The sequence below is a fragment of the Lissotriton vulgaris genome, chromosome 3_1 (assembly GCF_964263255.1).
Source record: "Lissotriton vulgaris chromosome 3_1, aLisVul1.2, whole genome shotgun sequence".
Taxonomy (NCBI): domain Eukaryota; kingdom Metazoa; phylum Chordata; class Amphibia; order Caudata; family Salamandridae; genus Lissotriton; species Lissotriton vulgaris.
The window spans coordinates 240259633-240285327 of NC_141689.1; the positions used below are offsets into that span (position 1 = coordinate 240259633).

The window sequence follows — 25695 nt, forward strand, 5'->3', positions numbered from 1 at the left end:
AATTTATTAAAAGTCTCATCTTTGACAGACTACTTGTACTCTGATATTGGACTGAACTAGATAATAGTCCCACTCTCTCAGCACGCGCACGTGTGCACATTTGTGTGTAACCGGGCACAGAGCCTCCTGCTCTAGCTGTGCTGCAGCGGGTTTATTTTGAAAGGCAGTCACTAATAGTTTGCACTTAATAAAATTGTACAGATGCTTGCAGTAAGTGAGACTCGGTTATTGAGACTCACAGCACAGATCTTAAAACCTAGTGGTTCAAAAGAACAACAGTTTAGGAGTATAAACCTGTTATGAATTTTTAATTGTTTGGGGCAAGACCACCATAAGGCAGATATGTCTAAAATGCACAGACTGTGGTAAGCAGGTCACTGTGAGTTTCTGAAGGGAACACATAGATACATTAAGAATTTACCATGGCTCAAGCCTGCCTCATAATTGTCCATAGTTTTGGGAGATTAGAGGCCTATAACTCATAAACATGAATAACAATGGAATGCACATAGGAGCTACCTATTAATGTTTGCCTTTCTAATATATCAGCTGGTCTGTTAAGCCAGGGAAGGACTTCTCTATTGACATGATTGTTGATAAATAATTAGTCCCCTCTGGAACAACAAGTTCTTCAGGTTTTACTGCTGGGGGGTTTTATGTTCTAGATGTTCGAAGCTCTCTTTGTTTCTGGGGGTTGTCAGTGTTGGACTAGCCTTTGGGGCAGACTGGAAATCAAGCCTTGCCAGATGGGCCCGCTTGAATGGGCCAGTATGCCTGATATTTGATTTTGTACTGTGGAGGCGAAATGTGTGTATTGAGCAATTAAATGATGAGTCTTGATTTTGTGGATGTATAGAATTGTTTTTTTATAGAACAATTATTATAATTGTAATACATTTATATTCATCTTTATATGTATACTAGCAGCCCGTCCCGACGTTGTCCGGGTATGAATTGCTGCCGGCCAGTAGTATATTGTTTTGTAGGATTTCGTTTTGATAGCATTTCTTATCTGTGACAGGCCTGTGAAACTCTCTGATTCACAGTGCACTGCTGATGCACTTAAGAGTGCACGTTCAGTAGTGTGTGAACTCGAGTTTCCCTACTTTCTTTTTCCTTGCACTATTATATAGTGTGAACTCAACAACATGGCATGAGTACAATTTACATTACAGAAGAACACATTCATTTGTGGTAGGCACGGGGACACAAAGCGATTTGCCTGGAATCACAGAATGTTGAGCTGATGCCGAGATTCAAACGTATCTCCCCAGCTCTAAAGTTCACAATTCTAGAATTTGTGGCGGGAGGTGTCTCTAAAAGTGTATGTCAGTGCTGGCCATCAATGAGAGAGACCTGTGCATTTTTCAAATGGGTGGTGAAAAAATATGAGTATGTTGCTGGAGATGTGGGCCGCCATGCCACCAAAGTACTTACCGGGGGAGGGTAAACACCCATTATTCCGCAACTTTCTTTCCGCATACCATCACTCCGCATACTTTCATTACGAAAGTACCATGACTCTGCAATGCCATTATAACACATGGCATTACATTTTATATGCTTTTACCACGCATACATTTACAACGAAATTCGTTGTAAATGCATGAATGGTAAAAGCACGTTTTTTTAAATGTTTGGATAAGGTAAGCATGGGTATGTTTTGGGGTACTGAGGTATATGTTTTGGGGTGTTTGGGTATTTTAAGGGTTCAGATATAGTTTTGGATTATGGGGTACAGGGGTAGTTTTAGGGTTTAAGGATAGGTATGGGTTTTGGGGTACAGGGGTATTTTAAAGGTTCAGGGCTAGGTTTGGGTTTTGGGCTACAGGGGTATTTTTAGGGTTCAGGGCTAGGTTTAGGTTTTGGGGTATAGGGGTATTTTTAGGGTACAGGGGTAGGTTTGGGTTTTGGGGTATAGGGGTATTTTAAAGGTTCAGGGCTAGGTTTGGGTTTTGGGGTACAGGGGTATTTTTAGGGTTCAGGGCTAGGTTTGGGTTTTGGGGTACAGTAGTATTTTAGGGTTCAGGGGTAGGTTTTGGTTTTGGGGTACAGGGGTATTTTTAGGGTTCAGGGGTAGGTTTGGGTTTTGGGGTATAGGGGTATTTTAAGGTTTCAGGGATAGGTTTGGGTTTGGGGTACAGTGGTATTTTAGGGTTTAGGCGTAGGTTTGGGTTTTGGGGTACAGTGTTATTTTTAGGGTTCAGGGCTAGGTTTGGGTTTTGGGGTACAGGGGTATTTTTAGGGTTCAGGGGTAGGTTTGGGTTTTGAGGTACAGGGGTATTTATAGGGTTCAAGGCTATGTTTGGGTTTTGGGGTACAGGGGTATTTTCAGGGTTTAGGGATAGGTTTGGGTTTTGGGGTACAGGGTATATATATAGTGTTAAGATGGGTTAGTGTTCAAGGGTGTTGGGGTATTTTAAGGAGTAAGGGTCGGTTATGATTATGGGGTGCAGGGGCATTTAAAGGGAGCAAGGTGGGTTTAGCACACGATATGAGACATGGCATGAAGGGCGGAATGTTCCACACGCCCCCAGCGTTTGTCACGCCCCCAGCACACGCCCACAGCACAACGCAGACACGCCCACAAGGGACTACTTTGCTCGCACGGTTCTTTTACCTTTTAAATGTATATGGTGGGCGTCTGCATAGCCTATGTCCTTCTGCTGCAACTGCCCTTTCCAACGCTGTATTGAGTGTTGTGATTGAAGCTGTGGTTCCTGAGATTACCCGCCTCAAAGATTTGGGCTCTCTCTTTATTATATTAGTATAGATGATATCCATATGGTTTTCACAATGTTCACACGATGGATGATATAAAAAAAGTGTGCATGCGTGTAAGTGACTTTTTTTAATTAGTGTGGCTCAATGCCTAGAGGAGCATTTTTTGTTTTTGTACCATGGGTTGTGTTTGGACTAAAAACATCTCCCACCCACTGGTTCTATTAGGCTGTTAATTCAAGCAGACAGGTAGGTGAATCTGTACTCTGTTTGAAGCACCCTCTGAACAAGCTTGTATCAAAATTGTTGCATAATGTCATGTACCGAGTCTTGAACTTTTTGAGGATTTCACATTGGTTTATCATGATCATGCTATTAGGAATCACCTTGGTATTTCAGATGCCCATGCTTGGTTGCTGTAATGACCTCCAAGTGTTTCCCTTTCAAAATAGTGCTCTTCAAAAATGACTTATTTATTTACCCTTGATTTCATTAATCACGTCCGGCAGTTATTCAATTCATAACCTTTATCTTGAAGTTCCTTGATTGAGCATGATCTGATTCTGTAGATTTCGTTTTTGGAAAAAGAGTGTGTCTGGACCCTTTCTAATGGATGTTAATAGCCCTTAATCAGCTCTCTTTAGGTCTCAGGAAATGTTGCTCTGGATCTAGGCACATTTTTCCACCTCTACAAGTCCTTATGCTTTTGATGTCGATTGGCTTCTGAAGTAGAATAATTGTCTCTCCTACTTTTAACTGTGGCTAGTCATCTGCTTTCATCCTTCGTTGACTCTATTGCATTCTCCATTTGAGCCACAGATTTTACAACCAAGGAAAAAGCAGGAACCTTAGGTTCAACCTTCAGCAGAACATCTTTCTGTGTTGTTTCTTCATCCTCTCAGATCAAGAGTGAAGGAAAAGGACACATGGCTTATAGCTCTTGAGTCCCAGCACCCTCATACAAACCCCATTATACCACTACAGCTTGTGCATGTCCTGGAACAGACAGGCATCCACGTGTCATTGCAGGGTCCAGTTAGTGTCACTGTTGGGGATGTATGACATTACAACGCATGCTTTTACCACGCATGCCTTTACAACGCGTTTTTTAACAACGCATGCCTTTACAACGCATAGTGCTTTGGGGCGCTGGATAGTGAATAGTTTAATTTACTATTCCAACTCCAGTCCCTGTGGATAGTAGGGAAGGTGTTCGATAGTACATTAAACCTATTCCCTATCCTAGAGCGCCCCCCAGTGCAATGCGTTGTAATGGTTTGCGTTGTAAAAGTTGCGTCGTAAAGGCACTGTGTGGTAAAAGTTGCCCTTGTAAAGGATGTTCCCCCACTGTTGGTGATGCAGGTTTTTGTCTTCTGCCGCTACCACTGCTGTTTCTGACTAAGGGCCTAATTTAGATCTTAGTCAGAGGAATACTCTATCACAAATGTGACGGAGACCTGTCCACCGTATTTCGATCCCCTTACATCCTATGGAGATCATAGTACCGTGGACGGGATATCAGCCAGGTTTGTGACGGAGTATTCCATCCACCAAGGTCTAAAAAAGGCCCTATGGGTTTGATTTAGATGTTGGGGGAGGGGAACCCTCAGTCACAAACGTGACAGATATCCCATCCGCCATATTACGATCATATTCTACCCCATGGAGATCTGAATACTGCGGACGGGATATCCATCAAGTTTGTGACAGCGTATTCATCTGCTGAGATCTAAATGAGGCCCTAAGGGCCTGATTTAGAAGTTGGGGAGGGGAACACTTATATCCCATCGACCATATTACGATCATATTTTATCCTATGGGGATCGTAATATGGCGGTCGGGATATCCGTCAGGTTTGTGACGGATTATTCCATCCGCGGATATCTAAATGATGCCCTAAGGGCCTGATTTAGAAGTTGGGGGAGGGGAACATTTATATCCCATCCACCATATTACGATCATATTTTATCCTATGGGGATCGCAATATTGCAGACGGGATATCCGTCAGGTTTGTGCTGGAGTATTCCATCCGCTGAGATCTAAATGAGGGATCTGATTTAGAGGTTGGCGGAGGGGAACACACTGTCACAAACATGACGGATATCCCGTCCGCCATATTACGATCATACTCTATCCTATGGGGATTGTAATACAGCGGACGGGATATCCGTCAGGTTTGTGACTGAATATTCCCTCCGCTGACTTCTATATCAGGCCTTAAGTGTCAGCTCCTTTCCCTCTTCTAAGTCACTCTGGATTTTAGGGCAGATCAGTTGCTTCTGAAGCGCTTTAGAAGGCATCACTTGTGAGTTAGTGTTGCGATCACTCATTGTATTGATTAGTGAATGGATTCGAAGGACGGGTGTGCTGACCCCTGACTATGAGTTGACTCTGCAGGAGAAAACGAGGGTTTTAGGAAGAATCTTGAGTTCTGTGGCACTGAAGGTTGTCATCTGTCCTTTGTATTTAGCTGGACAACTCTGGTGATATTTACCTTGGACTCCTAGGTGTTAGCAGCAGGTCTTTTACTAGAAAGTTTGGAATGCAAGTTCATAACTGCTTGTTCAGCACACATGGGGGGGGGGAGTCCACTGATACTACACATTAGCAGTTAGTGAAAACCTATAGTGTACGAATCAGCATTTAGAAATCCTTCCAGCCCCCAAGTCTCCACAGAACTCTCAAGAACCATCGCCCTGAATCGCCCTGGGCTGCAGGCCATGTCAAATCTGGTGTCTCAAACAGATTCTTAAACTTTTTTTCATCGACTGATAATTAAGGAAACCCTTTATTTCAAGTTTATTGTAAACCTCTCTATCACCCCCTGCGTGAAACCTCCAGCACTGAATTGCAAACACCCTGTGGTCGAAGTGTAAACATGAAAGTGTAGGAATAATGATCTTGTGTTGGGGGGGGAGGGGGGCTGGGCAGGGTCTCTGGGGTTAGGGCAGGGTGAGTGGGGTGGCGATAGAGTGAGAGGCGCGGATAAAAGTGCCAACCATACTGTATTTCAATTCCTTTTTAGGTCTCGCCTAGACGAAAGCAAAGCGAAGCTTTGCTGTCTAGGGCGAGACAACTTATGTAGTTACTTTTGGGGGAATGTGGACAGCAAAGTGCCACGCGCTTTTCCTGCCGAGATTGGACCTCGTGGGCGCGCACGCCCAGCCGGCGCCGTGCACATCCCCTGCCTGGTGCGCGCTCTTCAATGAATGAAAGTGAAACTGGCTGCAGTGCCTCGCATCCATGCCGCGTTAGTGTCTTTCCCGTTTATTTCCCTCCGCTTCTCTCGTGTCCCCTTCCCTCAGCGTCTCTCTCGCCTGCATCCTTTCCTCGGCGTCTCTCGCCTCCCCTTCTGTAGTTTACTGTCCTCCCTCTGCCTAAGGCTCTCTCCAGGTCCTTTCCCTACCTGCCTCTCCATGCTCCGCTCTCTGTCTCGTGGGCCGCGGTGCTCCTCTATCTCTTCGGTGTCATTTCCCATCCTAGCTGCTAACTTTCCTCTGCAGGAAGTCGCCGCTGCCCCGTCCTCGGCTCCAGCAGTGCCCCACCCTCTTAACTTCACGTCCCTCCCTTAGCTCCTCCCTGCGGTCTCCTCCCCTCTCCCTATCTCTCCCACCCCCTGGCGTCCCGGCTCCCAGGCTCTCCCAGCAGTGTCTCCACGGCTCTGCGACATGGGGCAGTAGCTGCTGGTTGAAGCAGATCCCGGAGAGCCCCCCTGCTTCCTGGTGCCATGCCCCCCCCGACCCACCCCCGAGGCTCCCAGCCGGCGAAGGACGGCTGCTGCTGGGCTTCCTGCCGCTATCTCTGGCGCTGCACCTCGTCACCCTCGGGGGCTACCTCCAGCTGCGGCGGGAGCTGAGCAGCGGGGCCCGCACACAGCAGCCCCCCAGCAGTGGGACCCCGGTGACAGCGAGCGGCGCCGCCGTCAGGTGAGTCCTCTGAAGTCCTGCCCGGAGCAGTGCAGGGCTGTTTTTTTTACTCTTTCTTAACTCTCTCTTTCCGGTCTACCTGCCCCTTCATTGCCTCCCCTCCCGCCCCCTTCACTCTTCCTCTCTCTCCCTCCTACAATCCCCATGCCTCATAAGAACCCATAAAATGCTGTGCTTTACTTTGCTTGGGTAACTGCAGTGCAATGCATTTTTTCGACCTGTCTCCGATTTGCGATGCCACCTATATGCTAAAAGTTCATGTCACAAAATTTCCAGTCGTAGGGGGTTGTGGAGCAACCTGCCTAATGGATATCAATTACACACTTTATTGGCAATACCCTGTGATTGGCTATACACACAGGGATGATGGCTTGCAAAGAACAGTAGATCACCAAGTTTGTGTTTTCATTCCCGAACAAACTCTTTTTAAAGCAGTCCATGTTCCAGGAACTGGTGCTGCTTTAAACAAAAAAAAATACCCATTGATTACACATTGGACAAGGAACAACTGCCTACACCCTACAATGCCATCAACACAGTTCGCAAAAAAGAAGCTTCAGCAGTGTAACAGCCTCTGCGGTTGGGTGGGGGGATTGATGGTTGAGCTCCTGTTGGGGGGCCTCCTGCACTGTGCATGGCAGCAGGCCCCTGGCCTGAGAACACCTGACTGGGTCCGGGGGTGGTGGCCCCCTCCATGTACTTTGCATGGGGCCACCTCATGGTTCGTCACACCACTGGGAATGCTGTCCTACGATGACAGCTTCAACTTTGCGAATGGGTTGCCACCTCATTTGAGGAGTTGGTAATGTATCAGTGTTTACCCCTTCAATTGCGGGCACAAACCATTAAAACATACAACCCCAAATTGCAATCAGGACAGGACTCCCCTTTCAACTCCCCTCGTAGCTTCGATTCAGAATGGATCACTAAAGCATTTGGAAGCAGCCTTCAGCTGCTTGTGTGATTGTGAAAGCAGAATATTATATCATGTAAAAAATGTGATGTCATTTTTTCCTTCTGCAAGTCTCATGCATCCCCTCCATATTTACAGCAGTAATTGTCCTTAAAACTCACTCAGTCATAACTTTTTCAGGTAAATATCATTAAATGAAATAACACATTAAAAAAATGCATTGTCATGGTCAATGCATATATATATATATAAAGCAGTGCTCCTATACTTTTAAAAAAGGCTATGGCATTGAGTGTTAAATGTGAGGGATGCCATGGATAAAAGTAATATATCCATCTGAGTAGACACCTGCTACTCCTACTATCGGATGAAATGTTTACCAAAAAATAAATTATTTTGCTGCACCTAATCTCCCGGCTCCCCAGACAAATGTCTGAGTGTTCCATGCCATACAGCTTTGCTATGACTTCCAATTGCGGTTGTTTGCAGTATGACCTTTTCATCGTACACAAGCATTTGCAATGCAATAGGTCTCGTATTTGCGAGAGTTTAAGCCATTGGCATTGAAAATGGCAATGCCTTTTATTTATGTTTTAAAAACCAAATTATAAAAAAAAGGCATTGTCATTTACATATGCCAATAGCTCAAACTTACGTAAATGCGAGACCTATTGCATTGCAAATGCTTGTTTCTTTTTGTAAATGCGTTTAACACCATTTAGTTCACCCACACCTTCAACTGGTGGTTAAATATATTTTGCTTTGGTTTTCAAGCATAGCTTTTGAAGGGCTAGATTACGAGTGCCCCCTGTCGGATGTGATAGTTATTGCACCAGATAAGACTGACACCGAGGTGTTTGGAATTGATTGAATGCAATGACTATCGTCTATTTTGACTTTTTGTGGAATAACATATAGATTTTCCACTTTTAAATTCTAGCAGTTTTGACATGCCAAAATGAATGGAATTTTGAGCATTGTATCGCACCTGGTAATTAGCAGGTACAGTAAACATCGCACCACTTATAATTGCGGTACCTGCGAAAAAAAAGATGTTTGCGCAGGGATTGCAATTTAACAGGCCACATGTAAACAGGCCCTAAGTATTTTGTTGGCCTTTCACCTATGAACAACTACACTAAAACTATTTTGTCAATTCACACATAGTATGTATGGGTTTAAATATGTTTTATTTGATTTCTAAACCACACAATGCTGCGGGAATTTAATCACAGGTCACAAAACTTCCACATTCTCAACATATTTCTGGGAGGAAGCAATCCCACTAGAATTGGATCCTGTAGAAAAGACATTTCCATTATCTGCATAAATCAAATTATTTATTTCTCCATGGCTGCAATCTGTCACCAACACGTTGCATGATAATCTCTGGACTAGGTGCATTTACATTTCTCACTGGAATTATGATCTGTGGTCTTTAGGACACACAGAACTTTGCAGGAGGTTTTCTATTAAAGGCTGTAAAGACTGTGAGTAGAACCTGTGACATGCAGGCTGCAGATGATGTCTGCATTCAATGTATTAACTTATTGAAATAACACACAATTATTATAACTAGTGATCAGCTGGTCAGACATAAATCTTTAACTTTCAGCTGTAGTGTACTTTTATGTTCTTTCTGTTATTTTTCTTTTTATCTACTTAGACTTAGTTCACACGTTTAATTTTTCTTCCTGATTTCTATTTTACCTTCTTTTTCTTTTACGTTATTGTTTTATATACCACTTGCCTCCTTTGTCTCTCAACCATGGGTTTTCTGCATTTTCATTCTTTTTGTGCTGTTTTTCTCTTATTCTCCTTTTCTGGGCCTGATTATAAGTGGATTGTTAATTTCTGACCCCTGCGTAAACCCCGTAGGGGTCGGAATTTCAAGTTGAGTGGTATTAAACATAGTCAACAATTATCGGATGCATTAAATACCTCAATCTTCAATAAATTTCGCAGGCCAAACCTGCTGACAATTAAAACAGCGGAAAACCATACGGTAATTACCGTAACATGCGGATTTTGGTACGTCACACACCAAAATCTGCATGTTAATTCCCCACAAACTCGTAATAGGTGTTATTTGTTGCACACAATAAATAATCTAACCTATGGTATCTTTATTTATCTTGTGACACCTACACTTGTAATTGGGCTCTCTGTCTCCTTTTTCTTGCCAACCATTGATTTTAATCTTTCATTTTCAATTTAACTACAACTTGTACTTGGTACTCTTTCACTACTCTTCTTCTGAAACTTTACTTTTTCTGTTCCATTTCACAGTGACGTCACTAGGGTTGGTGTCACCCAGTGCGGTAACTCACGGTGTCACCCCCTCACGACTTACCCCATGATGGACCCCCTGGCGGACTCGGAGGAGGTCCATTATGGGGTAAGTCGCGGCCAAAGCTTGCTGACTGCCCTCCTTCCATTCATCTATTGGATGTTTAAGTGTTTAATCACTAATTGTAGAAGTATAATAGAAAACTGTGCATAAGCATTTGTAAGTAAGGTGGGCACGACAACAAAGGAGCGGCATATAAATGTTTTTTCGTCACTGTGTTCTCAACCACTCTGTCCCCCGTACGCTTTGAAGTGGACCCTCAAAGAGACTCATCTTTAGATCTACCCATCTGAATGCTCACTGAGAACTGGCGCTCTGAGAGGTGTGGACGGGATTGCTTCCTAAGAGTATTTTAGCTGAAAATAAAAACTATTTATTAAGATTGGCTAAACTCTTCTAAACCTACACTTTCATGGATGCGAAAGCATTGTAGCTTTTACCAAAAATCTCTGGAAAAATCCCTACCATCAATCTTCGAAGGGCCTTTCAATACTGACCATCTTGCTCATTTGAATCATAATAGATAAAGTGGTAATTTCAAGGACTGCTAACTGTACCTGTGCTACCTTCAAGCACCATCATCCGTACCTTCGGCACCTGCACGCACCACTGTCTGTTCCCACTGTATGACCACCTCTGCTTGTGATAACTATAACACTGAAAGATAAATCCTGTTAGCACTACTGAAATACATTGTATAAGCAGCCAATGAAATTCTGCACTATACAAAAATCAATAAGTAAATATGAAATAAATATTAACATGGTGGGTGTTTGTTTTTCTACTTTTAATTGCTGTCTGGAAATGCCACAGTAAAGGGATGACATCTTGAAACAGACATCAGAATTTGATGTATGATAATATATTTGTGCATGCAGTGCTGTTGCACTGTTTTGGTGTCGCTGCATTTGATTGTTGTTGTTGCTATTGTTGGTTTAAAGTTCCCATCCTGTGACTATGCAACACTAATCATGCCATGACATAGACATTATGCCTTGTGGTCTCATACAGTTTCAACCAGATCTTTACAAAATCCCTAATGCCTTCTCACCCAGGACAATCTGCTCACTCCCTGGATCCTGGCTTGGTCAAGTAGAAATGATCTGGTGGAAAGGTTTACATGTGAATCTCTTGGGATGCGGCGGCTCATTCTGCTGTGCATTTGAGGATTCCGCGGCGCTCACTTGTCGTAAGACTTGTGCCAGCTAACCGTTGCGAACGGTGACAAATGCCCTCGTTTACGCTTTGCCTCAAAGTATCAAAATGTAAATTGAATTACCGAAGGAACACAAATTACTTCATAGCTCTTTTTTATTATAGACTTTTTTATCCACATGAATGTTAAAGAAACTACATGAACAGCGTTAAATACCTTTTTTATAACAGCGATTATATTCTTAATTACACTCAATAGTAAACTGAAAAATTGTTCCCGAGGAGAATACAATCCTAATTGATTATGGCAGGCGGAGTACAAGTGCGGCAGGGCCGGCATAGTGCAATGTCCAGGCCTCTTCGGCAAAGCTCTGTGTGGAACTGACACCCTTCTCTCACAATGTCCGGGGAGCTCCTTTTTCAAGATGGAGGTATTCTTCATCAGGCATAACTACTTCCTGTGCGTAAAAGGGGGAGGTCTGTATTCTCAGGTTGAATTGGAAGAACCAGCTGTTGTGTTGACAGGTTGGGTCTTTAACACTTGAGATAGTCATGTTTCCGACCTGAGTAAACAATCTCGGCCTTCCAAGAACACAACATCTTTGGAACCACCAAAAGCTCTGTGACTGGTTCCTATTGTCCGCTACATTCTGTTTTTGCAGGTACCCATAAGCCTTTGAGGCATCTGGTCCTGGGTTTCCCAAGACCCTCATCAGTTTATCTCTAAGCCCTTTTGCATCCAAGGATCTGTACAAGTCCATTTCCTTTGAGGAGTGAAGTTATATTTTACAATAAAAGCTGCAACTGGTCCCAGGTCTTCTGTAAGAGAAAGAAAAAAATGCAACAGCTTGTAAATAAACCATAGACTCATACAAAGAGTATGTGCTCATGTAACAATACATTAAGGCTTAAAATATAAAAATATTATGCAACAACATTCTTCTAATCTGTACATTTTCTGTTGCACCACTTCTTGATTTCATACTGCCTTATGTTATCTAGAGTACACAAAACCGTCGCTAATATGCACTTCCTAATGGATGGCGCAATCCCTGGGCGGTCACTTCACCGTTTAAGACTCTTTAAGAAACAATAACATCATAGCATCGATATGCAGAACCTTTATTTTTGCACCACTTGATAGTTATAAACCTGAAACAATTTTAAATGTAGCTGTTTTTGAAAAATAAAATTAATTAGCTATTACTACAGCTGTCCATAATCAATACTTTCTTGAGATACTCATGAAACCCTCTCCCACCGTAATGAGGTGAACAATGAACACAACAATTGTTGTGCGCCAGAATTTGAAATGAGCCTCCAAGGGCGGAACTAATATTCTTCCCAAATGAAATGATCTGAATCGAATGGGTGGGCTACAGGTGTAATGTTGGGAGGAGTATCTGTTTGAAAGATAATTGGTTGGTGTTACCAATGAGTAGAATTTTTAGAACTTATGATGTCCTGCCAACATAACAATGAATCTGAGGTTTTATTTGGTTTGTGGTGCTTTTTTAATAGTCATGATCTCATACCATGTTTTTGTTAGTGACTTTCTTCTCTTGATTTCGGCAATTTCAAGCAACACCTCTTTGATGTATATACCTCCAGAGTCCTATAAGCATTTTTAAATATGTCCGTCTTTCCCAGGGGAGGAAGAAGTTCTATTTGATGTGACAACTAGTGTGACACCAATGGCCAGGAATTAATGGTAAGTGATTGACAAGTTTAAATTTAGATTGCATTGTTGTTCTACAAAAGAACCCTGGAGACCAAAACCAAACAACGTTTAGCCAAGGGTCGTCCAGCATTGGTCCAAGATGGCCAGATCAATGCCAGCTTTTCTCTCTACCCATGTAAATTACATTTACATACAGCAGTTTCAGATGAAACTGGTTTACTTTGTCAATTTCTATCCTGAAACCCTGGCATGGATCCTGTCCTTCTGGACCGACGTAGACCTCCATGGTTAAACTGATTATCTGGCCTCCTACCTCTAGAATAAAATATAAATTATGTTGGGGGCATCATTTACGAAGAACCTTCCGAGTAGTGTTTTTTTAGGCACTGGCACTGTCATGTAGAGCTGTGTGGTAATGGGAGACACCTATGGTAAGCTGATTACCACATAGTTCTCTAGTTTCTGCTGATTTCCAGTGTTACAAAAGGGGGTGGTATGCTCAGACGTGAGTCCCTTGCTCATTTTGCCACTGGATTCAAGCAAGCCGGGCTGAAGACGGCTGGAATGCCAGAAACCGTTCCTCGGAAGCTTGTTTCCGGTCCAGGGAAGACATGGATTGGCAGGTCGGGCTGGACTGTTCCCATGGGGCACAGGGTCATACTGATTTGCATATAGCCATGTCTGAACTGGGGTGGCAGAGTGGGCTAAAGAACGGTGATGGATTAAACCCAGATCTTTTGACTGGGTGTGAATGTTTGATTGATTCAGATGCTCCGTCCATCACCACCCCCTTTTGTACCGCTTTTGGCCGCCATAAGTGTGGCAGGGTATGCTCAGACGTGAGTCCCTTGCTCACTTCGCCACTGGATTCAAGCAAGCAGGGCTGAAGATGGCTGGAACGCCAGAAACCGGTCCTCGGAAGCTTGTTTCCGGTCCAGGGAAGACATGGCTTGGCAGTTCGGGCTGGACTGTTCCCATGAGGCACAGGGTCAGATTGATTTGCATATAGCCATGTCTCAACTGGGGTGGCAGAGTGGGCTAAAGAACGGTGATGGATTAAACCCAGATCTTTTGACTGGGTGTGAGTGTTTGATTGATTCAGATGCTCCGTCCATCACCACCCCCCTTTTGTACCGATATCCAGTGTTGGCATCAGTGATGCAGCAACTGCTTGTCAAATAAATACTGTGAATGGCTTTCAGCAGCTCTAAAAAGTGGAAACTACCACAACCTTCCTGAAATCTAATACTAGATGGAAACCCAAAATATAAGTCGACTGTGAATAAATATTGGCCCCATCGATAGTCGTGGTTTGCATGGAGCAGGAATGGGAAACCTGCTTCACGAGGCAAGAATCAAGATAAATACTGTCAACATCACCTAGAAATAATAGGAGATTACCAATGAAAAAAAAACAATTGGAATTCTTTAGCTTACTTTATTTTGATTAATATTTGTAGAACTTATGTACACTTGATAGGTTTCCTGGCACTAGAGCACCGATTTTAAAGACCAAGGACTGTCCTAAATAATTTGGAATAAGAAAACCCAGAAAGAAAGCAAGACCTTAAGCAGCATGCAGACACATATGTGCTCCTCAGCTGCTCACAGGTCCAACCGGAGGCTGTACCAAAGCTGAGGGGACAACCTGAAGAAGGAGGGACTGACCAGAGAATATTTCAATGTGAACCTCTCAGTGTCACAAGCATCCTGTTGTATTTGGAAGACAGGATCATCATATCAGAGTCAGAAGCCAAACAGGTAGTAGGTAACAAGATCTTTATTCCCTTTTAGAACATTGGAATGTTGAACGCTCCTTTGAAAACAATGTAGTGCTCCGGGGTTCTAATGGCTGGTAGAAGTCCCGAGCATCAACATTCCAATGTATAACAAAGGACTCATGGAGCCTTAGGGGATTTCGACCTGAAGCCTTTGTCTTACAAATTAGAACATTCAGCCCTCTAGGGGCAGAATCTTCTAATAGCCTTAGAGGCTAGTCCAAATCACAGCATCATTAGCTCCTGTCAGGGCCCCAACTTCCCTCCAACTGTAATTAATTGCCAGGCTAGCCCCAGCACACAGTCCCTAACGTTCTGTGAATCATCACATGCTCTCAACATCCACATGTAACATTTCATGGTAGACCCCAACATTCCATGTAGCATCCGCACATAACATTTGACAGTAGACCCCATCATTCTATGCTTCACCACATTTTCTCAGCATCTATATTTTCATTCTACAGAAGAACCCATTATTCCATGCATCTCAGCATTCACATACAACATTCCATGATAGACCCCAATATTCCACGCAGCATGGAATAACATCCCACAGCAGATCTCTACTTTCTATGCACCATCACATGCTTTTAGCATCCACATTTAACATTCCACAGAATAACCTAACATGCCATGCATCAGTACATGCACTCAGCATCCACATGCAACATTCAATGGTAGAACCCAACATTCCTTCCAGCATCCACACATAACATTCCACAGCAGACTCCAACATTCCTTGCATCATCACATGCAGTCAGAATCCACATTTGACATTTCACAGAAGAAGCCAAAATTACATGCATCATCACATGCTGCAAACAACCGCACTAAACATTCCACAACATGTCCAGATAGCCCATTCATAAATACATAACACAGCCATTTCTACTTCTTGCCCTCTTCCCATTTCAGGACTGATAAATATATGTTTTTGTATGGCTACTTTTTGTATATTCTAGACCTTTCGACTTGATCTAGACAAAAACTCCTATTGTGGTCATTTGGTTCTAGGGGACCGAATGAGAATTATCTTTTTTCTTTAAATGACGTATTAAGCTCTAAGGCATCACGATAACTCACCTCTTAGCTTTTGCTCAGATGTGCCCCAAGTTTTTCTTTCCTAATCAAGCTTGCTGCATAGGGAATCTGTTAAAAACATTAAAAGTTGAATAGATCAGCAAAGACGTTCATCAACTAAATGTGAAACTTTATATCAAAATAAATTCAGCAGCCACCTGATTCTGATACACCTGTGCATGGCATCCTTTTGTTAAATATATGCTATGGAGGGAACAAGGCAGCACAAGGTCAAAGGCCAGCAAAGGGAAGATAATCTTGAATAAGTTCTCACTTGTTTTTTGATGGGCTAACAATACAAAATGCAAAACGCGTGTCTACGTCATGAAAAAAGTAATAACATGTACACCCTCACGTGAATGCCGAGTATTGATTTTTAGGATTTCATGACATTTTCCAGAACTACGCTTAGAAAACTATCCCAGTCACGTTTCCAGGTGGACTGCAGGGGACCTTTTGTGGATTCACTTTGTTCCCCTTTGAGGAGGCATTTCCACATGTGCGATGGAGTGTGCTGTACAGATACTCATGTTGAAATTCCTTCTCTTACTCTCTAACCATATTTGATGGTATTGCCATTCCCTTCCCTGTCCCACTCTGGAAAGGGATTTACTCCTGGTAAATCTCTGACCCTTCCCAAACCCCTTTTCAGGGTGGGAAATCCATTAGTGCCTGGGATTTATTTGAGCACAATATTAAATCACCAACAGTTTACTAGTGCACACTCATCTTTTTTTAAATTCCTTGCACTCATAAATGAAGCCATTGACTTGTGTAAGAATTACATGCACACAATACTCAATATTTGTGAGACATTCTTTGCCCGGTGGTTATTAACAGGGGAGTTGATGTCAAAACTCCAGAGAGGAAACTGGGTGCCTGACTGTCCAAGGTCATTTACTACCCAGGAAAGCCCTCCCATCGAATGATATTGGAAATTTGTAAACTGTGTTTGTTATGGTCCTCTTGTACAGAGAAAATCACATATAGTGCCACTTTTACGGAGACTCCGCGGTCAGGACGGAGAAATCTGAACATAAAAAGATAGACCTCTCCTATCCTTTTATGCGTGGGGTTCTCCGTGACTGTGGCAGTCGTAAACTTACTATTAACATGTAGATTGTGAATACCAAAATAATGCAAAGTTACACAAAAGTGTACGTTTACCTTTGTTAATCAGACCCTATTTAGTTTTCAATATTCACTAACAGGTGTAAAGACGGTGCAGTGATATGCAGGTTGCATTTAAGAAGAATTTATGAAGAGCCTTCACTCTTCTACCTTTGATCTTTCAACAAGATATTGAGAAGATTGGGACCCTTAAAAAAATACAATTTTGCTATAGCACTGATCTCTGATTCTGACGGAAAGCCACAAAGGTCCAACCCTATCTTAGATAATGGAGGTCACTATATTCTCAATCTTAGACAGTGGAAGTCACCATGTTTCCTGATTTAAGCAGAATCATTGTCGTGTCAGCCATTTGAGGCAGATGTCGTCTGACTCTGACCATATAATTCTAAGATCTGTGAAAGCATCAAGTCATTCGACTAATGACATAGATATACCACCTGATGGAACAAGTGTCTACTTCTTACCATGTCAGGGTTGAATAAGAACAAATACAGACATATAGTTGAAATAATGTAGTCTGAATTTACGTCCTTTTACCTTAAATGTTTGTACACCTCAAGGCACAGACTTTCCTAAACTTATGTCAGAAACTCTAATTTCTGATAAGATTTAGTACATAAGGGTTGCTACTTGGCAAGAGCGGTCCTTCGCCCAGATTATCACATGAGATTCTGCCAGAGACGTCTCACCTACTGCCAATATGCTTCACAGATGTTACATTTTGCCTGAAGCCTGAGGTCGATAAAGATGAGTCCCGGAGTAAGACCGCTACGACAGTGTGTGTTTTCCTTTTGCAGGGAACACTGTCTTCACCCCTCTGCTGATAAAAACAACCTTTGTTGTCAACAAGGTATATACAGTGCTTCTCTTCTCCCTAAGAAACTCTGGACTGCAAGTTGGTCTACCTTCCATACTTTCTTATTAAAGCGCTTAGAAGTAGATGTAGCAGGATTTTCTTAGATTTTTTTGTCAGGGCTCAAAATGCAAGTCAAAGTTATTATTTTTCCAATGCTTTGTTTATTGAATCCGCGAAAAACATTCAAATTATGGCCAACCAGATAGTATGAACTTCGTTCAGGGTGCAGTACATCAAAGTTGCCAACAGAGTGCACAAGAGTCTTATGTTAGTACTTGTAAAGCCCCAGCAGTTCAGGACATTTGTTGTAATGGTATAATATATGGTTTAGATACCATATTATGTGTTGAACATTGCACCTACCGAAGAACCACAACCACACGCGTAATGGAAAGATGTAAAGGCTCCCTATCTATCGGAAGAACACTTCCATACGTTACAACTTTTTGGGTGTGTGAGGTATTTTTATGTTTAAGGGATGGGTGGAGTTTAGGGCTGGCGAGGGTTGTTAAGATTCAATTATGGATAGCGGCTGAGTGGTGAAGAGATTTTAAGGTTCAGGATGGGGTGAAGTTTAGGGTGGTGAGGGGTTTTAAGGATTCAGGGAAGGATGAAGTTTAAATGTACAAAAAGGGGTTTTTAGGGTACAATGATGAGTAGTTTAGAATGATGAGGAGTTCTTTTGGGTCATGGATGGCTGGTGAATAAGGGCGGTGAGGGTCTGCTAGGGTGCAGGGATGGGTGGACTTTGGATGTGCTAAGGTGTTTAAAGGGGTATGGGATGGGTCCGTTTTAGAAGCAGAAAGGGGTTTTAGGGTTCTGGAATGGGGTGAGTTAGGGGTAATGATTGATTTTATGGTTCAGGGATGGTGTTTTGGGGTAGACAAGGCTTTTAGGCTTCAGAGGTGAATGTAGCTTAGGTGTGGTGAGTGGTTTTAGGGGGCAGGGATTGATGGTGTTTAGGTGTTGTGAGGGGTTAGCGTTGGTTGGTGTTTACAGGTGGTGATGGTCAGCTAATTCAGAGCAGCCAAAGTAATTGTTTGATATTGTACAAGATATAAATATGATATAGTGCCCCCTAAAGTAAAGCACTGAGGTAAATAACCTCGACAAAACTGTTTCAGAAAGCAAGACCGGCAACCATTGCATTTACACTTAAAAATAAAAAGCATTCAAAAGCCTATTTCAAGCAAAAACATATTCTATGAATTGGTTTCTATTAAAGGTAAATGCCATTCATTCTGAATATTTGCATTAAACAGTGTAGGTGAAATGGTTATTCAGTAATGGCATTTCATGAAATCGTTTTCCTATGAAATCACATACAACCCCTTTGATATGGGGAGTGTGGGCACATCTGCTTTGCCCCGTGTTGTGTTTTCTTCTTGTGACGTATCTTATATATGTGGAGTGTGAGCACATCTGCTTTGCACTGTGTTGTGTTCTCTCCTTGTGAAGTACCACTGATATGCAGAGTGTGGGCACATCTGCTTAGCGCCTGATTACATCTGAGAGTAATTAGCCTATCTGTCTGATGAAAGGGCAGAGACCAGGTGCTTTACTGCAGACGCTCTTTAAATCCCAGGCAATTGACGCAAACATTGAAAAGAAATTAATCGAATCAAAAACAAGTGAACATGTCTTACAATTTGTAGTTGTTGCACCACTTCTTCTCTGTACGCCAGCTCGCGTTTCATTTGTTCTTGAAAATTATCTGAAAGAAGAATAAAAACACAGATGCATTAAAGTCATCCAAAGCTATATTTTGACTTTGATAAAAAGTCTGAAAACATTATAAAATACTAGAAAAGCGCATTTTCTCTTTACAGTAACGGAAAACAGGGGCGGTTTCTTTTAAAGGTCGTGGGGGTATGCCCCCGATATTTCTTGCCTCTCGTTTTTTTAATACTTGAATCCTACCTGCAGTAAGTCTTGATTGCTCAGCAATCAGCATAGCGTCTGACCCTTGCTCCCAACAAAGGTCAGGCAGTCACAGCACGGACAGGCTCATGCACTTACTGCATGTCGCAGGGTTTTCAGGGCTTGTCTGATTTAAGCCCTTGATTCTGCGACCTGGCGAAGCGTAGGGCCACTCCTCTCCCTTGATGAACCCCACCCTCTCTGCAGGGCTGGACTGGGAACAGAAACTGGTCCTGGCAAACTGCTCAGCCGGCCCCCCTGGGGTGAGGGGGAGTACAGCCGGGCAGTGTGCAAGGGCCGGTTTCAGCCTATTCTGTTACGGGGGCTGATATTGCCGATCCCCGGTAACAAAAACGGCCCCCCAGGGGACCATAACCAGTCTCCCCCCTAGCGGCCTACTGGGGAAATGCCCGGTGCCCTCTTTGGCCAGTCCGGCCCTGCCTCTCTGACTGATTGCACTGGGGTGCTTCAGGCTGCCCAAAGCAGTGTGTCAACCAGTGAGGGTTCGGATTGGAAGCAATGCATTTGACAAGCTTCATCACTGACGCCGGATCACATGCAGTAAACAGATACAGTGCGCATGTTTCACTTGAATGAAACATGCACGCTGTAGGTTTCAGAGAGTGCCTGGGAGATTTCCCCATTAATTTCAGCAAATTACCAAATGACTTTCATACCGAGGGCCGGAAAAAACTGCGCACAAAGTTGACGGAAACAGGTTTATTGTGAAACACTACCACAGAGGTGAGATGAAGCTCAGTCCATTTCTAAAACAGGTAAGTACATTTTAATCAGGGTTCGAGGTGATAATTTTCTGGTTACAGGAGGCATTGCTCCTTGTGCTTATGATCTAAAAAGCACCATTTCTTTATACAACTACACCAGCTGACTTGGTGTATTGCGGTATGGACAAACTGACCCCACAAGGCTCCTGGCATAATTGCTTCATAGTAGCCCATACACCATCATTTCATTTGGCAGACCCTGGCATTAGTCACCATAATATGGGTACAAAGCTCAATTTCAACATCATGCATAAAAATTCAAAACATTTAAATGTGACTGATCTTGCTATTGGCGCATAAAGCACGTATGGATACACCTGCCCACCTGATGAATGCCAATGCAATGTTCTTTTCTATTTTAGGTTTTCTGGCGCATTGCTGCCTAGAAGCCATGAACTAGGTTTCTGCTCATAAAAAAGGCCTTTTTTCTACAGTGGCCAGTTAGTCACTCAAGGGCTTCTGTAGTGTACGCCTGAAGAGTATAGCATGATTTCTATAGCCTTCATTTACTCATTTAAGATGCCTTCCCACTTCTTCAGATGTATGTTGTGGGTTATGCCATGGCCCGTCTGCATACATCTGCCTGCCTGGTGAATGTGGAAACAATTTTCTTCAATAAGAAACCTCTTGAGTAAGTTTGTGCCACTCACTTTAGTTACTCCGTAAAAGTCGAATATGACTTTTACGCCTCACCACTTTCAAAAATCACTATAATCCTCGAATAAAGCTTTTTGAATGAAAAATAATCACTAGCCTCCACTGATAACAAGTCCAAAGGCTGAAATAATCGATGATACAGTGTCATAACGTTGTACAAAGTGCTATCAAGGATTAAGCTGCAATACGAATTACACACCGCGAGTACGCATCCCCGTTAATTGCAAATTCAACTATTTTGAAAGCATTTGCACGCATTGGCATGTGTGTTTTATTCCAAAAGCAGCCACTAGAGGTCACTGTGAGAACACTTCTCTTCACAAGTGTATCGCCCTCAGAGTTTCAAGCCTCTCACCTCGTCATAGTAGAGCGCACTAACTTATGAAGAGCACGTTCGGAAACGAGATTTAAAAAAGGTGCTTTTTTCTTCAAAATTGTAATTTAATCTGGATGTGGGTCAGACATCTCAGGGAAGCAGGAATCTGCGTCCCTCACTGCCACCTGTGTCCACGGCTAATAACAGCGATGCCATCTGAAAGGACTGGCACATTCTATTTTGCATCAGGCTGATGAAGGACATTTCAGCATTCGGTGACCAAGGCCGAGCTGGAGGGGCCCCGTGCTGAAATAAAGTCTAGCGCCGGGACACCCCTTCGGGGGTAGCTGTGCGCTTTATAAACTACATAAAATAAAATAAAATCATGGGCCTCGTCGCCAGCTGTTGTCTACGCTGGGGGCCTAAGAAAGGGCGTCAGTGGGCAACATGCAAGAAATGTAGCATTTACGTCTCCCTAAACTGGGTATTAAAAGACTGGCATATCTCGGGTGCAGTAAGTCCTTCATAACCCTGGGCCCCGGAGAAACTGCACCTGCTGCACTAATGATAACTGTATCCCTGAAGACAAGCTAAGAAAAGAGGTCGCGGCTACTGTGGCCTCAGGTAGAAGTATCGGCCCACAGGAGAAGCATAGGGAAGGAGAGGAAAGCCCTCAGAATAAATATGTAACAAGGTAATTTATTGTGCATGGAATTGAGCAGGAACTCGCTTGCATGACAGACATAATGCATGCAAGGCTCTTGAAAAGCAGGGCAGAAGTAAAACACACTGCAATACGAGGCTTCTGCAAACACCACTCGGAGCCAGTTTATTGAGTTCTGGGAAAAAGCAAAGTAGAGAGGAAAAGGAACATGGACAGTGTGGCTCAGACGAGCTACACTCTACTCTTTTAGCCCTCAGCTTCGTAACTTTGGAAATCTAGCCCCTTAATGCAGTCTTCCCACTTGGAAGAATGTGTGATCTTGGGCAAATCCATGGAGCTTATATTAATGTAGCGCGGTGCCACAAGTTATTTTCCTGCGCCACGCTGCGTTTGTTTCGAGGCACAAGGATGCAACATATTTACAACAACATGTTGCATCTCTGTGCACTTCCCTGCGCTGGCGCACAAAATGCTGCCATGCGCCGGCACCATTCACCGTGGTGCAAGGATGCCTGCGTCATGGGGAGATTGTTTTTATGCAGGAAGGGGCACCTTCCTGCACAAAAACAATCACTTGAGGTGATTTCCTCTTTCAATGTATGCTGTAGAATGCAGCACGCATTGAAAGAAAAAAAAACGAGGAGAAATGAAGACATTCCCCCTTGTTGCGCATCGCTACACCACCCTTGGGGGTGGCATAGCATTCTGACGCATTCCCAGGTTTACGATTGCTAGTATATCTGGAAATGCATCTGTGGACATGGGTGTTGCATGGGAACACCCACAGCAACTCAGTGTCATGCTCCTAACACGCAACGTGTTGCATGAAATGGGGCAAAATTTGCTAGGACACGTAAAGCCAAGTGGGGTGGCTTTACGTGTGCTTGTAAATTTCACTCAGCAAGTTGCGCTGTCAGTGCACCTACGGCGCAAGGGGCTCATAAATACACCCCTTTATCTCCCAAAGCCTTATTTTCCTTAGCTATAAACTGAAAGTCCCTACTAATGGAAAAAAACAAGAACATGTCCATCGACTTTAATATTTATATTAAAGTAAAAATGCTGGAATAGCCTACAAAAAAATGGTCATAGTGCAGACTGGAAGCTGTGATATTCTTGAAAATGAGTGTAGACGCACACGTGCGCGTACACACACGCGCACGCAGGTGCGCAGGATGAGATGAGAATACCCGCCTTACAAGTACAGATTTGATTCTACCTCACACGTCAAGAGGTAAGCAGGCCCGGACTGGCCGTAGCGGGCACCGGGCAATCCCCTGTGCGCCGCACGGGTGAGGGCCGGTTTTGGGCGCATGGGGGGCGATTTTGTTACAGGGCCGTTTTTGCAGCATAATCGGCCCTGTAACAAAATTGGCCGAAAACCGGCCCTGGCAGAGAGCTTGGTGGCACCCCGAACCCCCGAGGGGGGGAGAAGGGCTGGTCGACCACTTTGCCAGGGCCGGATTTGATTCCCAGTCCGGCCCTGGAGGTAAGAATACGTCTCATCCTCAGTAAAGCAACTTCCGGTTATGCAGCTCTCCGAAGCTGGAATACTACATGGTGCGTCACTAGCAGGCCCACTCATATTTAGAGTTGCTTTCCTGCAACTAAACACATCTCAACACTTCCTTGCAGCAATAATAATTTCTGCAATCTCTAACACCATAGCCAACACGCAGTACTATCGTACCAAGGGGACGCCTAAACCTGTCTCCAATTCAAACGCAGAGGACTCCGCATGAAAATAAATGAAAGGCTGCCAGGATAAAACACCCATGCATTTTGATCCACACAGAGTGAAAGTGGTGGCCTGTGGCCATCTTGGAATGCAGTTTTCCTGTCAAACTTCCGCCTGCAGAACGTTTGGAGAATTTACATTTTTGTGCACACAATATGAAAACAAACTATTACTAACCCTGTACACATCCTGGCAAACAACAAGTCGTCTAACTCCACACCTTACAGACTACCAGTTCCATCTGATACAGTGATATGTTTAACAACCAAAATATTATTTCTCTTTGGGTGAGTGTTGGATTAGGAAAGAATATTGGGTTGCTCAATATCCAAAATCTCGAACAGTCTGTTCAAGAATACATAAACTACTCTACCTGCACGTTCTAAAAGTCTGCAACATATAGTAACATTTAGAAGAACAGAGTACCGAGCTGGGCTGGTACACTGGTTTATATTATCTCCACACAGAGGATCTAAATGGGATCAGACGTGCCAATAACGTATGGATCCATAGTATAAAAAGAAAATCACAAAATGTATATTTGTCTACGTAGTCAAACAAACAGGCCTCGGTAGAAATCTTTTTAGGACAAGAACCCTCACTCACCCGAGGGTGACATGCTTTATCCTTGGATTCCCTCCTCTCACCTGGACTGCAAGGTCCATGGTGTGGGCTACAACACCCCTGAGGGGAGGAGCTGAGGTGTTTCCTCAAAGATGAGCGATGGAAGAGGGTAAGTGAGGGGAAGATTGCAAAGGAAGTGTGATGGTGGTGATAAGTAAAACAATCTCTAGGGGTCCTTGTAAGCTTTGTTTGGTGGCCTCAGAGATAGAGTTTAAAAAGAGAACTGGGGATTAGTCAAATATATCCCTCTCATGGGTCAAATAGCCCACGCCATGCACCTTGCAGTCCAGATTTGGGCTTTCCCGGTGGTCTTACTACAAACAGCTAGTTGTGAGCATACAGGACCTAGTCCTGTTTGTTTGCCTAAGTAGCTAAACGTACATTTTGTGATTTTCTTTACACTAGTTTATATGACAGCCTTACATGCTTACAAACAATACCAGGACAAAGAAACTAGAAACAGCGACAGCGTGTTGCGTTCAGACCCCTGTAGCCTCGAGGGAGCATCTTCATTTCACGTTACACAATGTAGTAGTTACTGTGCTGTTTGCGACTACACCTCTGAACATCATAGATAATGACAAATCAACAAAAAGAGAGGTAGGGAGAGGAGTGAACACTCTTAGTCCCCACTATAACTGGAAAAACAACAAAAGAGTGTTCCTTGGTTTTTAGATACAAAAGTAAGGGAGCACAAGAAACCAACAAAGCCCATTAGGTTTGTTTAGAAGCCCTCACTCACCGACCTGGTCGGTGACATGCTTCATCATCGGGCCCCACTGGGTGTGACCGAATGTCACCCCAGTGTGCTACAACGCCAGATTTGCTGCGGAGCTGGTAATGTGAAGATGTGAGGGCTATGTGGTGGGTTAAGTGAACAGAGTGAGGTGGTGAGTTAAAAATGCCTTGTATGTATCAAAAATTGATTTAATGGATGATCATCAAGGGCAAGGTTAAAAAATGTGTTGGCAAACAAGGCCAACTAAATTGGATGGTCTGTTTCCAATAACATTAAGTGAAGAAGTGATTGGTCAACATGTTTCTGCCGATGTTGGTATAGTTAACCTGGCATTCGTCTGGACCTAGAGTGAGTAAACCCCGGCGGTATGGGCACGCTAAGGCCCACCCTACCAAAGGACTTGAAAGTGAAAAAGTGTCTGTGAAGTGCAACAAAAAGGGGGGCCTCACCGAACAAAAAAGCGGGACGCACACACCCTCTTGGTCTCTAGGTCAGAGACAAAAAATTGAGTGCACTTCAAAAGAGATGAAAATTCACCCCATAGACCGCGGGAGGGGGGTGACGGCGTATTTGGCACATCGCCCACGACGCCAGGCACTCGAATGTCCACCTGGTCAGCCCTCAGAACCGGGTCTGCCCTGTCCCCATGATGCA

At 43.6% G+C, this 25695-nt stretch overlaps 1 protein-coding gene across 2 annotated transcripts in view; it reads right to left on the reverse strand.

The window, feature by feature from the left end:
• Positions 1–11240: 11240 nt before the first annotated feature.
• Positions 11241–25695, reverse strand: part of SKOR2 (SKI family transcriptional corepressor 2) — a 79512-nt gene continuing 65057 nt past the window's right edge. For both annotated transcript variants that reach the window (XM_086960357.1, XM_086960356.1), the window contains exons 7-9: positions 19245–19312; positions 15612–15677; positions 11241–11885 (exon numbers count right to left, since the gene is read on the reverse strand). In XM_086960357.1, the coding sequence (XP_086816483.1) occupies positions 15615–15677; positions 19245–19312 (131 nt within the window). In that variant the 3' untranslated portion in view covers positions 11241–11885; positions 15612–15614. The remainder of the gene's footprint in view (positions 11886–15611; positions 15678–19244; positions 19313–25695) is intronic.